Source organism: Phoca vitulina, unplaced genomic scaffold, assembly GCF_004348235.1.
Source record: "Phoca vitulina isolate PV1807 unplaced genomic scaffold, GSC_HSeal_1.0 scaffold8, whole genome shotgun sequence".
Lineage (NCBI taxonomy): Eukaryota > Metazoa > Chordata > Mammalia > Carnivora > Phocidae > Phoca > Phoca vitulina.
In genome coordinates, this window is record NW_022589711.1 from 46943037 (window position 1) to 46956504 (window position 13468).

Genomic DNA, 13468 nt, shown 5'->3' on the forward strand with positions numbered 1-13468 from the left:
GTAGGGAGAAAACACCCACTGATATTCCATAAAAGAATGGATATAGCTACGGGGCACCTGGGTGGCTCAGTTGGTTAAGCGTCTGCCTTCGGCTCAGATCATGATCCCAGGGTCCTGGGACTGAGCCCCACATCTGGCTCCTTGCTCAGCGGGAAGCCTGTTTCTCCCTCTCCCTACTACTCTGCCTGCTTATGCTCCCAATCTCTCTGTCAAATAAATAAAAATTCTTAAAAAAAAAAAAAAATGCCTACGACTACGTTCTAATACAATTTTAATTACAATTAACAGGTAGCAGATGGAACTGGCCCATGTGCTGAAATACGGATCCCATCTAGATGAGTGGTAGACTGAATGGACTAAGGAACTATATGCTTTTCAGCAGGTATTAAAGGCCCTGCTTAACATTTAAGGTGACCCTAATTCAGCACAGCTTTCTGTTTTATTCCAGAGATGGAAGGAGTTAAATTTCCCAAAGTTGTCATTTAGCCAAGTGAGTATTATGTATGAGAGAGAGCAAAAAGCATGAGTGTATCAAGAGAGTGATTATGATAAATGAGGACAGAATTTAAACTGGAAAGGAAAAAGATGAGGAAAAGGAATGCTAGTGAAAGGGAGGTAGAATCACTGGATTGTAGGTCCTAGTAGAGACAAAAGACTGTTGAAAACTAAGTATAAGAAGGCATCAACAGAAATGATAGGAGGCAATGCTTGAAAATCATGAAGAGATTAAGGTTTGGTAGCCACTAGCCTAAGGTATGACCAAGAGTGAAGTAGAATGAATGACAAGATCATCAACAAAGCAGAGGTCTAAGAACTGAGAGAGTAGGACATTCAAAGAATAAATTCTGATAGCAGTCAGCAAACTTGTCTATAAAGAGCCAGACAGTAAATATATTAAGCTTTGTGGGTAAAGAGGTAAAATCAAGGATATTGCATACATACTCATATAACAAAAGAGAAAAATTTCCACATATTTTTACTGATGAGATTCAACACATAATGATGATAATACAATATATAATTTATAATAATATAATAATAATAACAGAAAAACAGAATAATAGAATATAACTTTGACCACACAGATGTATTAATGGTAAGACTGGAATTATTTTTTATGGGAGGAGGTAGCATATCACTGAATTGGGGTTCAAAGTTAGTTGTTCCCTATCGTCAAAGCTGATTACAAATGTTTATCTGCTAATGCTAATCTATCTGTAATGAGATTTTACATATTCTTTAAAACTGTTTTGTCACAAAATACTGACATTAATCCAGGAAAACATAATTTTAATTAAAGAGTCATTCATCACTTGGAAGGCATTTCTAGAATTCTATTAGATTCTTTTCTTGATATTTGCCTTTTGCATGCCATTACATTGCAGATTAATTACTTCCAACTGAAGAGGAGGTAGAATTACCGTTTAATGGTCGTGAAATATGGAAATTTCTTTTGCACTCACATCAAGGTCTAAAATCTGATGAAAATATAGTTTGAGGCTGGAAAACATATCTACCCCATATGTGTGTGGAAATGGAGATTTTGCTTCTTGTTGTAACTTGTAACAACGTGGGAAGTGTATAAAGCAGCATTTTATGATTCCACATTAGCAGCTGTCAAAACAACTTTACAATAGAAGTTTCACTATAAGCACTGTTTTCCCCTCGTAGTATTACGTTTAATTAACTAAGAAACATTCTCAAGTCTTCAGTAAAAGCTAATTTCCAAAGCCATTTTCCAGTGTTCTATAAAATAGTGGTTGCGAGTAGTTCTTCTCATTCAGAAAAATTTAACCTCAGCTCTATACTCAAAAACTGCCAATGAAACTCGACCAATTCTAACATATTAAACTGCTATACAGTAGGGTAAGTCAGGATGTTCACTTATGTCTCAGATGAAAATTCATGGGAGCAATAATGGTTAAATCCATCACACCAAATGAAGATTGCTGTTGACACTATTGGTTCAGTGACACATAATAAATTCAAATGTTTTCCACAAAGTACTGCTCATGTAATACAATGAATAGCCCATAAGCTTTAAATGCTTTACATTTTCTTATTTTCTGCTCCACACATACTTCTCCCATTATCAGCTGTTAACACATCTTAGTGGACTCCACTTTGTATTATATACTGAAATAATGTTTTCTCGTGTATTCTTTTTAAGGAAATTAAACTATCTTTATTGAGATTTAATTCACATACCATGTAATTCAACCATTTAAAGCATAATATTCCATTTTGAAAATATTCTTGCCTACAGTTATTCCACAAAGGCTAATTCTTCAGTCACTTCCAACTTGGCATTGTCTCCTTGAATAAATAACAACTGGGTAGTATTGGTAACATCTGTCAACTCATCAAGAGCCAAGGAAACCATTTGAAATCACTTGCCTTGTTTTCTAATTGACTATTGCTGTTGCTCCATGTAGGGTTTCATTTGAAAACCAGGGTACCATAATAAAAATTTAAAAACCAATAGCCTTTACTACTTTCACTGTTAGTTGCTTCTGTTTAAACTGCTATTAAATTTCATCTATAGTTAATCATCCTTTAAAATATCCTTCATATCTGGGGCGCCTGGGTAGCTCAGTCGTTAAGCATCTGCCTTCGACTCAGGTCATGATCCCAGGGTCCTGGGATCGAGCCCCGCATTGGGCTCTCTGCTAGGCGGGAAGCCTGCTTCTCCCTCTCCCACTCCCCCTGCTTGTGTTCCTGCTTTCGCTCTCTATCAGATAAATAAATACAATCTTTAAAAAAAAAAAAATATCCTTCATATCCATTTCATTCAATTTTTAGTCAATGTCTTGTTCATAAATTCAGGCCATCATTACTTTGCCAGAGTATGACAGTGGTATTCCTAAGAAATCTCATTATAAAAGCAATTGTTGCAACGAGAGAGAAAAAAGAAAGATTGCAATTAGTTTCATAAGTTACTTCCCTGCAGGGGCAAAAACTTTAATAGCTAATTAATTAATCTAAAACGCAAACACTGCTGAGCAAATAAATCCAGACTGTTCAAAGAAGCAATAGCTTCAACTTTCAATTCAGCACTGTAATGATTTCATGTAAACTTTGTTTATACACAATATTCAGGAACATATTTACCATTCAAGAACTTTCATCCAAAATGTAAAAGCAGAGCAAATGTAACAGCTTAGAAATACAAAATATCACATGAAATACAAGGGAAGAAATGACCAGAAATCCTATTATTCTGCTAAAATAGTCTGTTACCATTGTCTATTTCTTGGCTACTATCTTATTCTTTTTAATATCATAAAAAACCTACGTACATCAGTTAGCCGCTGAGCAAATTCTACTAAATAATAATCTAGAAGTCTCAATGATTAAGCAGAACATCAGGCAATGTTTTCGGTAGGTAACCTCTACCCCCTCTTCCTGTAACAATCATTCTGTTCTCCACTCCTGCTTAACATCTCACCTCCTTAATAAAGGCCCCTCAAATGTCTCCTGCCCAGTCCCTAATTTTTTATGCCCATGGCTTCTGCATAAGGGAAACCTTTGTATTTTTCACTGAATCCTAACATTTTAAGTTAATACCTTTCAGTTCCAGGTTCCCATGAGTCCATCCTCCATTTCCTCCCAAATCTGACATTAGAAAAATAAAATGTCTTAACAGGCAGATTTTTCTGCAGGGATAAAGTTAGACCTCAAAACTCTATAACAGAGTTACCACTGATCAGACTCCAGGTCCCTCCCCTCCATCCAATGATACAGAACTAAAAGGTGATGTAGACAAGAACATACCTGACTGAATTTTAAGGATGAAGACAGTTCTTCCATTATATAAGCGTAACAGGCCTATATATAGAATACTATGCAACTTCAAATAACAGCAATATGTAATGCTCTTTTTGTGCCGGTATTCATTTTATTTTTTTCACAATTGTATTTGTCTTTTTAAATTTTAAATAATTAATCTGGGGCGCCTGGGTGGCTCAGTTGTTAAGCGTCTGCCTTCGGCTCTGGTCATGATCCCAAAGTCCTGGGATCGAGCCCTTCATTGGGCTCCCTGCTCAGTGGGGAGTCTGCTTCTCCCTCTCCTTCTGCCCCCCCCACCTGCTCACTCACACCCCCTCTCTCATATAAATAACTAAAATCTTTAAAAAAAAAAATCTATAATTTAGTCAATTCCCCAAGGTAATTAAGAGTTGACTGAATATATTTTCTAGGATAATTAAAAATGCACACTGAAAGTTCTTGCTCAGCAGTTATTCTTTATGTGCCCTTAGAAAGTCAAAATCAAAACAGATAATGAAATGTAGGTAAAGAAGAATCAGTTAAGCCCTGTAAGGAATTTACAGATAGATGAAAATATATGGGGGAGGGGGAAATCAATAAACTTCTAGTTAATCTGTCTATCAGCTTCTTTACACAGCTGTGAGGAAGAGACAAGAGACAGTCTTATAAGAAATAAAGACTAGGAAGTACTTCCATCAATAATCAGTAACACAAACGGCATAAAAGCAGCACAGGAGATGAAGCTGGAGATAAATAACTACATTAGGATGTCAATCCTATGACAGTTGCTTCTTAACAGTATCATGAAGTTCGACTCTCTCCAGAAGATCTACAGAAGAGCAAAGTTATAAAATAGGTAGAAGCAGTTACTATTATTGTGGCTGCTTTCAAATAATGTCAAAACACTTCCATAAAATTCAAATCAGAGTTGAAAATGATAATAACATTTAAGAATTCTTGAAAAACAAACTCTTCAGAGATAACATCTAAGGATCTTAAAAGTATTCAAAAAAAATAAGAATGAATGACCTTGATAAGTAAATTTAGATTGCCTTAAATATCTAAATCCTATTTCTTCATCCTGTGTCCAGACAGTTCAGTCACTCTTCCACCAAAGGCCCAAATAAATATATGAATTCTGAAACTACGTGTCATTAGAAGTCTGTCAAATGAAAAACTTATCAACAAATAAAAAAAAGTTTTGTCAGCCAATCCAGACATCTGAAAACTTAATGAATTCAAGTTGTGAAAAGCATGAATGTTGGTCATCCACTCAACTGGCTTCTGGAATAATAAGTAGTAGTTGTCAAAAAGACAGCTTCAAATATTGGAGAATCTTGAAGGTCTCCAGGTGTTTGAATTCAAGGAAGTAATTGGGTATTTTTCCAAAAGAACTTGTAAAAAAAAAAAACAACAAAAAAACCAAAGCATCAGATCTAGATTCAACTGTCTTAATGCTTTATCATCTGTAGAGTGTGAAATAATTGAGGGTACGGGGGTTTAGGGAAAAAAACACATTAAAGGAAGGCAAACTAACAAGTGAAAAAGTAACTTGTCTTGTTCTAGACTAACCACATTTTATAAAGTAACTGAAAATGATTTAAAAAACAATCAAGAATTTCCTGCTTAAGATTCTCTCTCTCCCTCTCCCTCTGCCCCTCCCCTCCGCCCTCTCTCTCCCTCTCGAAAAACAAAACAAACAAAAAAACAAAAGTTTTTGCCAACTCTAAATTTTCTTGGTGCTTGATCTACCCTTTCAATAGCATACTGGTTAAGGGCATGATCTTTGAAGACCTGGACTGTGTCGTTAACCAGTTGCACACATTGGGGCAAGTACTTAATCATTTTTACCTTTAGTTTCCTTATCTGTAAAAAAAAAAAAAAAAAAAAAGGAATAATCAATAGTACCCTCTCCTCGAGGGACTACTGTGAGGGTAAAGTGAGATAACTTATGTACTGTGTTTAATTCAGTGCTTGGACAGAACAGGTACTCAAATTTATTTGACAGTATTATTAGGTTGATGATACTGAATTCTTAGGAATTTCTAGCTTTTTAACTAACTTCAAAGTATCTGCCTCCTTCTGGTTCTTTTAACCTAGCATATATGACACACTGCTTGCTATCATATTATCCAGCATCTGCAATTGTCCTGATATCTGTCAGATTTTTAACTAGCTACTCTGTGTACCTGAATTTATCATCTGCATATCTGCTTACCTATCCTTGCCCAAATATTCCCAACTTCAGTACACCCCAGATTTTTCTCCTGGTCCTGGCTTCATTGTGCTTCTGCTCTACCACCTATACTTCCTACGATGACACTTAACTGCCATGTTAACACATGGACTACAAAGTCTAAATCGAACCTCACAGGACCATTTAAGTTCTATGTCTTCCATGAAGCCACCAATCTGAATCCTCACTGGTCTATTTCATCTGAACACCTAAAGCACAGGTTGTCTGTACTACTTGTATAGAATGTGTCCAATTGTGAGTCATGTCACTCACATGTTCATTCATTCAATAATGATACATAAGTAAGAATGAAACCACTTCAAGAGATTCCCAATTTGTTAAACTAGAGACTCGTCAAAACAAATGATAAATTTTTTTTTTTAAACTGCAGACACTAAGAACTAACAAAGAACATTTTCTATGGATTTGAGGAAAAGGTCATGTACACAAAATATATATACTTAATTGAAAACCAGGCAACTTTCCTTATATAGCCTCTTGTTCTCTGTATTTCAGTACTAATGCATAATGTCAAGATGGAGTTGATTCTCAGAATGACTTCTGCAATCCCCCAAAACAAAAAAAGTATGGCACAGTTTTGTGTGTGTGTGTGTGTGCACGCGCATAGGTGAGGGTGTATGATTTCTTCTATATCTTTACTGAGATACTTTGTTATACAGTGTTAAGCTTTTATATGTATTTTATGTGTAATCAAATCTTTTAGTGTGAATTATCAACAGTTTTGCAGAGGAAAAAAGGAATCTGGTTTCTGAATGCTTTGTTAATAAACCAGAGGATGTCAGTCACAGCAATCTGTAGTTCCCTGCTTAATCTTTCTTGGCAAGCTCTGGCCATGCCAGTGCGATCTGGCTCAGCAATCAGAATGCCAGCAGCTACTAGTGCAGGCAACATCCTCCGCAGCACAAACAGTATTCAGTTCCTCCATCTCCACAATAAGATACACTCTAACCAGGTCTGTAACGTCTTCTTTCAATAAGACCTCTCTATTAAAGCTCATAAACTATAGATTGGGGATTCAAATAATGAGAGAAATAATAACTCAACTATAATGAAGGAAATACAGTGTTGAGCTAACTTAGTCAAGGGTGAATCAACATTCTTACTCCACCCCACTAGCCCAACTGGTTTAAAAAAAAAAAAAAATGCTATTGTTCAGCTTTTTAACATGCTTGTGAATAAAAGTCATAGTCAAGAGGAAAAGAAGATCAACATATTTTTAGGCATAAAGAGTGCTAACTTGGGTGACAGGTTTTCCAGTGTTTCTTCCTCTATTTGTATATATAGAATTGTATGCATTAAAAACTAAAGCCTTTTTTAAAAAGAGGGGGGAGAAACTAATGAATATGCATAACTCTGAATGATTTGGTTTATTTTCAAAATACTTTTCATTTTGGGGAGCAAGATCATTCTATAAAATCTTCCCTATATACAAAATGGCTCATATGTTTTTACTAATGAAATGAAAAAATTTGTGAAAACTACCACACTATAAAATACAACCATAATTTGCTGAAACAGTCAGAATATCAAGATAGGTATTCTGTGGCTTACTATTTACAGGAATTTAGAGAACTAAAATAAAATTAAAATAAAATACTGAAAACTATATTAAGTTGTTTACTCCTCAAACTCACACCTCCTGTCCCATGGCAGTAAGACTGGTACTTTCTTAGGGTAAAATGGTGACAAGGTGTCTAGAAAAGAACACAACTGGATATATGTCATTCTAACATGTGGTCTATACATGCCTTTGAAGATGTAAAGGAAAAGGCACCTTAGATAAAATAATAACACCTGATCAAATCTGCCACTGAAAATCAATGTTTAACCCTGGTATGTACCTGACCCTAAACAAAATGATCAATTAGATTTTCATCTTCAACCTTGGCTTCAAGTCTTCACCTTCTCTCCCACATCCCCAAACATACCATAAGGATCTATAATACATTTACAAAAAGATAGAAATCTCCCATAATTGCCAAAAAAACAGCAGTCTCAAGAATATTTACCCTTCTCAGTGCCTTAGGCTAAAGGGATAAAGTTTTAACCAGAATTTCAGGGATCAGCCTCTGGATGAAAAAGTACTCACAAAAGGACATTTCATGGGCTAAGCCAAACTTTGGAAACATAATTAAGTGATAACCTGTCCAGGCTGAGTTTTAAAATTTTCTATCTGAAAACCAAATTAAGCTCGGTTCTTGGTTTTTAAAAGTCACAGATATCTTTTGGTGGCAAGAGTAGCCAAGCAGGTAATGATTTTTAGTCATGTTGGAAATGGAGCAGAGTACAGGCCTGGGGGCTGGGGAGGCTGGAGGAGACAGTATAATGAGACCTAAAAGAATATGAGGGAGGCTATAAGGAAAATGGAGCCTGTAAGAACTAGCAGTTCTTCTCACGACAGGACCATTGAGGATCAGTTGATACGTGACTCATTACCTTCTTGACAATTTAAAAATGGATAAACATATGCAAAATCTCTTTTACAGCCCTAACTAATGTGATGCATTCTTCTAAACTAAGAACGTACAGAGAGAAAGCCTTGACATGGGCAAACTTTAGAGCACTACCCACCTCTCCAAAAATGAAAGCCATTTAAAACGCGAAAGAACAGTAAGGGACAGAATAATAAATGTTGGAGAACATATATGTGGTTCTAAATATATACCCCCAGATAGGTATAGCTTATAGGTATCTTGGTTATAAGACAAAAACACCTTACTGTCTTCAGAAAGAATCCATAAAAGGAACCAAGAAAATGAAGAAGGAAAATCAATTCCCTTTATATCAGTTCCACCTGGGGCATTGAGGTGGTGCGAACAGTGAAGCAAAAGTGAGTCTCTCTTCAAAAGAAACTTTTCTCTGTTAAGGAACCATAATGACTGGTTTGCCCTGGTTCCTCTCAATTTCTTCTCTTGTTCTAACTGTATTCTCTATATCATGAGAACCCCAGCCCTTGTTTCCATTCCTTTTACATATTACTAAACCCGGTTATGGCTTAGTGGCATAGCAAGAAAAACTCAAAACGGCCAAAAGATAACTGTTATATGCTTCTAGTCTCATTCTGCAGTTAATGATTTCACATGTGTATCTGGCATCACAGACTTAGGTTGGAATCTTAGCTCCACCATATATGTATATTAGATTATATATAAATTTAGAAGAGTTTCTCAACTTTTTGTGTGCGTATTATTTCTTCATCTAAAAAACGGGGATGGTAATAGCTCCTCTCTTTCAAGATTAATATGAAAACTAAATGAGATATTTAACAAAATATTTAGCACAGTATCTGGTCTTAGTAAATTCTAAATATTAACTACCAATTATAACATGTTTAAATCCAAGATACCCCCCTGGCTTAGCACAGTTATTTTTTCATAAGATTACAGATTGTGACCAGCACATTAAAAAAGAATTTACTAGAACAGAACAGAAAATAGCAGAGTGCAATTAAGGGAAAGTACTGTTTCAAAAATCCTTGTCAGATACACACACACACACACACACACACACACACACTCTCTCTCTCTCTCTCTCTCTCTCTCACGTACGTGGTTTCTCTCAACTAAGCCGCCTGCAGTTTTCCTGTGTTGCCTTCCCTATGTAACCTTCAACAGCTAACACAGCTGGCTCTTGCTCAAGGGCACAAGAACATGTTGTACAAAACTCGACAACACTTATCACGCTGTGCTTGTTTATATGTATGTCTCTCCCATTAGAATATAAATTCCATGGAAACTACCTTTTTTTTTAATCTCTGTATTTCTGATACCTGAAAAATACTGAAGGCTCATTACATTTTTTTAAATGAATGAGTAAATCATCAAAATCTAATAGGTATTAAAAACATACAAAAATTTTAACCACTTTATCATTATCTGATCAGGTTTTATTACTGTATAGAAATATAAATTTAGCTGTAAGTCTCATAAGATCAATAAGTTGTTCTTTCTCCCAAAGTGCCTATTACACTCCCTTCCATCTGGAAGTGATGAATAAATGTTTACTTAAGAAACTGAAATGGCTGTAACAATCTTTGAAAAGTAGAACTTTAAAGCACATAGATGTGCTACACAGTTGAAGTTGTATTTAAGGAGACCAGTCACATTCATGCTTCTTTGTTAGGGGCAAAGAAAGGAAAATGATTAGGCAGAAGAAGTTGCTTCTTTTATAGGACAAACTGTCCAGGATCCCCTTTCACAGGTACTGCAGGTACCATGAGAACACATCTAAATAACATTGGGCAGGTTCCTGCTTAAGTACTTAATATAGAAAAATATGAAGAACTTTAATATTTTGGGGGCGCCTGGGTGGCTCAGTCATCGGGTGTCTGCCTTCAGCTCTGGTCATCATCCCAGGGTCCTGGGATCGGGCCCCCGCACTGGACTCCCTGCTTGGTGGGAAGCCTGCTTCTCCCTCTGCCCCTCCCCCTGCTTGTGCTCCCTCTCTCGCTGTGTCTCTCTCTGTCAAATAAATAAAATCTTTAAGAAAAAAAAAAAAGAACTTCAATATTTTCAGTATCACCATCACTCTCAATTCTACTTAAATGTAAGAATCAAAGTGATACAAATACACCAACTCTGCTTTTATTCCATCACAAAAAGGCAAAACACTAGAAATAAATTCTAAAGAAACACTTTTCACCATGCTTACAGACATCAAAGTCAAAAGCTGACAGTCTACTAAATCAAGGTTACATATAACACTTGGTTTTACATTTGTCAAAAAATAAAATAAAATAAAAGCAAATAAATGTTTGCTTAAAAAGAGACTTAACTTTTTAAGGTACGGGTTCCTTTAAAGTGATTTTCCGAAATACTTGTTTCTAAATCATTAACAACTTAACTGAAAAACTGGAAGTCTCCAATTTATCAGGATTACAACTCTCTTAATTTAGTAAGCTATATACATGAAACAGTAAGGGAAAAAAGAATGGTATCTGTATCTTAGGGCTCAGGCACTTTGTTTCTTTCCCAGACTAATGAATAAGAATGATACTTTTACCTAACCCTAAACTTGTTAAACATCTTAGGAAACCGCTATCTCACAAAAATCTCCTTTTGTCATTTCAAATACATTTTAAGTTATTATGAAACTCTATTTCAAAGTAATTTATTGGGCTTGGACATTAAAGGCAAGTCTTAACAGTTAAGACTGATTTATTCAAAGAAAAAATATGATACACACTCTTAAGAAACAAAACTGATGACAATGGCAACAAGCTGCTGCTACTTGTTAAAAATTCTTCCCTGTATTTGGAATGGTAATTTTAATGACCCTATAGGAAGGGTGGCAACACTCACCAGTATGAATCTTCTCATGTCTCTGTAGCAGGTACTTCTGTATGAAACGCATGTCACATTGACTACATTGAAATGGTTTTTCGCCTTAAAATAATTTCACATCCACAAATTAGTTACTGGATAAAACACAGTTTATAGTTACTATTTCTGAGGAAAGATAAATCTTAGAAGCCCAAATTCTGGAAAATTCCAAATTATCCACACAATATTTTTATACTGTTTATTAATTTAAAAGAATTTTATTTCCTCAAATTTTTCCCCCACAATTATAAAATTCACATTCTCACAATCACACAAAGATGAGATCAAATCCACTCTATATCCAAAAGGAAGGAAGGAAGGAAGGAAGAAAGGAAGGAAGGGAGGGAGGGAGGGAATGAGGGGGGGGAGAGAGAGAGAGAGAGAGAGAAAGAGAAAGAAAGAAAGAAAGAAAAGAAAGAAAGAAAAAAAACACAATTCAAAACAATTTAAAAATCAGGAGGCTAAAAAGGATCTGGGTTATCTAGTGTGTCTTAAACAGCTCCTCTCTCTTTTTATCTGAAAGAAGATCCACCCACCCTGTTCTCCATGGCTAACTATCCCTTTATGCCCTTTCAATTATTTTCTCCAGAACCTTCAGAACTTTCGAACATTTTCGTTTTTTTTTTTTTAATCTGGACTCTTCAATCATTCCTTCTCTGCTGGAACCTCTCCTTCTAAGTATTCTTGAGGTCTGCTCTATGCAAACAAACTTTCCAGAAATCCTGAAACACTCCCACCTTATTACTTTCTCTCCTTCCTTTTCAACTATACCTTAAGAGTAGTTTACCTCATGTCTCAAATTCTCCACCACCCACTTGGGCTTTAACTCTTATACTCTGCTTTCTTAAAAGCTACTTGTGATCTCTTTACTGTTTTATTCCAATGGTTTCTTCTCAGTTCTCTACCCCTCTCTATCCTCTCTGAAGGTTGTGCCATTGCTGATCATACCCGCCCTGGAACTGTCTCTTTTTTTTAGCTTCTGGGACACTCTATTTCCTACTTCATTAAACCTACTTATTACTCTATCTTCCCCACCCCATACCCTTTAATTTAACCTACGTGTCTAGTCTGTTTCCCCAAGGATCTGTGATTAGTCTTTAGGTCTGCCCTCTATAATGTCATGTTCTTAATGATCATTTTTAATATCATTTTTTAGTATTTGAAGCTCATATTTCATAAATTCTTATTTCAAACTCCATCTGGATGTCTTGCAGAGAAAAATAAATGTTGACAGGCTTTTAATAATACATTATTTAACTGTTTCTCTAGCTGAAAAGAACACATAAGCCAGATAAGTGTCCAATTAAGACTAATTAATTTTACACATCATTGCTCATTGTTTTCTCATTTAAAGTTTTTGCTGGTTTCCTTCTGACACTCTGGCCTGTGGAAATCTCTGATTTAAAATGCCAGGTTAGCTACAGTCTTAGAAATGAATGACATTTATGCGAGGTAAAAATAGCAACAACAATAATCTTAATGGCCATAAGCCCATTTTAATTCAAGAAATACCTGTATGAATGAAGACATGTCTCTGTAAGTGATAGTTCGTTCTAAAGGCAGCATTGCAGTGCTCACAAACGTGAGATTTAGGGGTTTTCAAACCAAGTGATCCATCCTCATTTATTGTAAGGATCTAGTTAAAAAAAAAAAAGTAAAAAACAAAAGAAGTTTTAAAAACATAATACTAACTTATAAAAAAGGTAATGCCTTTTAACACAAACAATGGTCACCAGAAATTATGAAAATTTCTTTCCTAATCTTGAAAAAGGTGTTAGAATAAGGTTATGATTAACTGTAGGAAAGTACAATGTGACTCGGAATGGTAAAAATCACTAATAAAACCTTGGAAGCTGGTGTAAGTAAGATCTCAGCACTCTGTCCCCTCTTCTCCAAAGGTGATGTCTAACAGAGTCCCGAAGTGCTCTCTGCTAGGGTGAGTGTAACTTTATTTTCAATTTTAAATTCTCACATATGCAGGACGAAAGTTTTATGTTTTAGATAGACATGGCATAAATATCAATCAGTATAGGCTGGTTAAATCATGGAAAATGAATGCAACTTAATATTATCTGGTTGTAAAATAAAATGAGAAAAGCTCTCTACAGACCTACATGGAAAA

The 13468-nt window shown here is 35.5% G+C and overlaps 1 protein-coding gene across 5 annotated transcripts in view; it reads right to left on the reverse strand.

Moving 5' to 3' along the window:
* Nucleotides 1-13468, reverse strand: part of ZNF148 (zinc finger protein 148) — a 127844-nt gene that overhangs the window by 30798 nt on the left and 83578 nt on the right. For all 5 annotated transcript variants that reach the window (XM_032406745.1, XM_032406746.1, XM_032406747.1 and 2 more), the window contains 2 exons: nt 12859-12982; nt 11326-11409 (listed from right to left, as the gene is read on the reverse strand). In XM_032406745.1, the coding sequence (XP_032262636.1) occupies nt 11326-11409; nt 12859-12982 (208 nt within the window). The remainder of the gene's footprint in view (nt 1-11325; nt 11410-12858; nt 12983-13468) is intronic.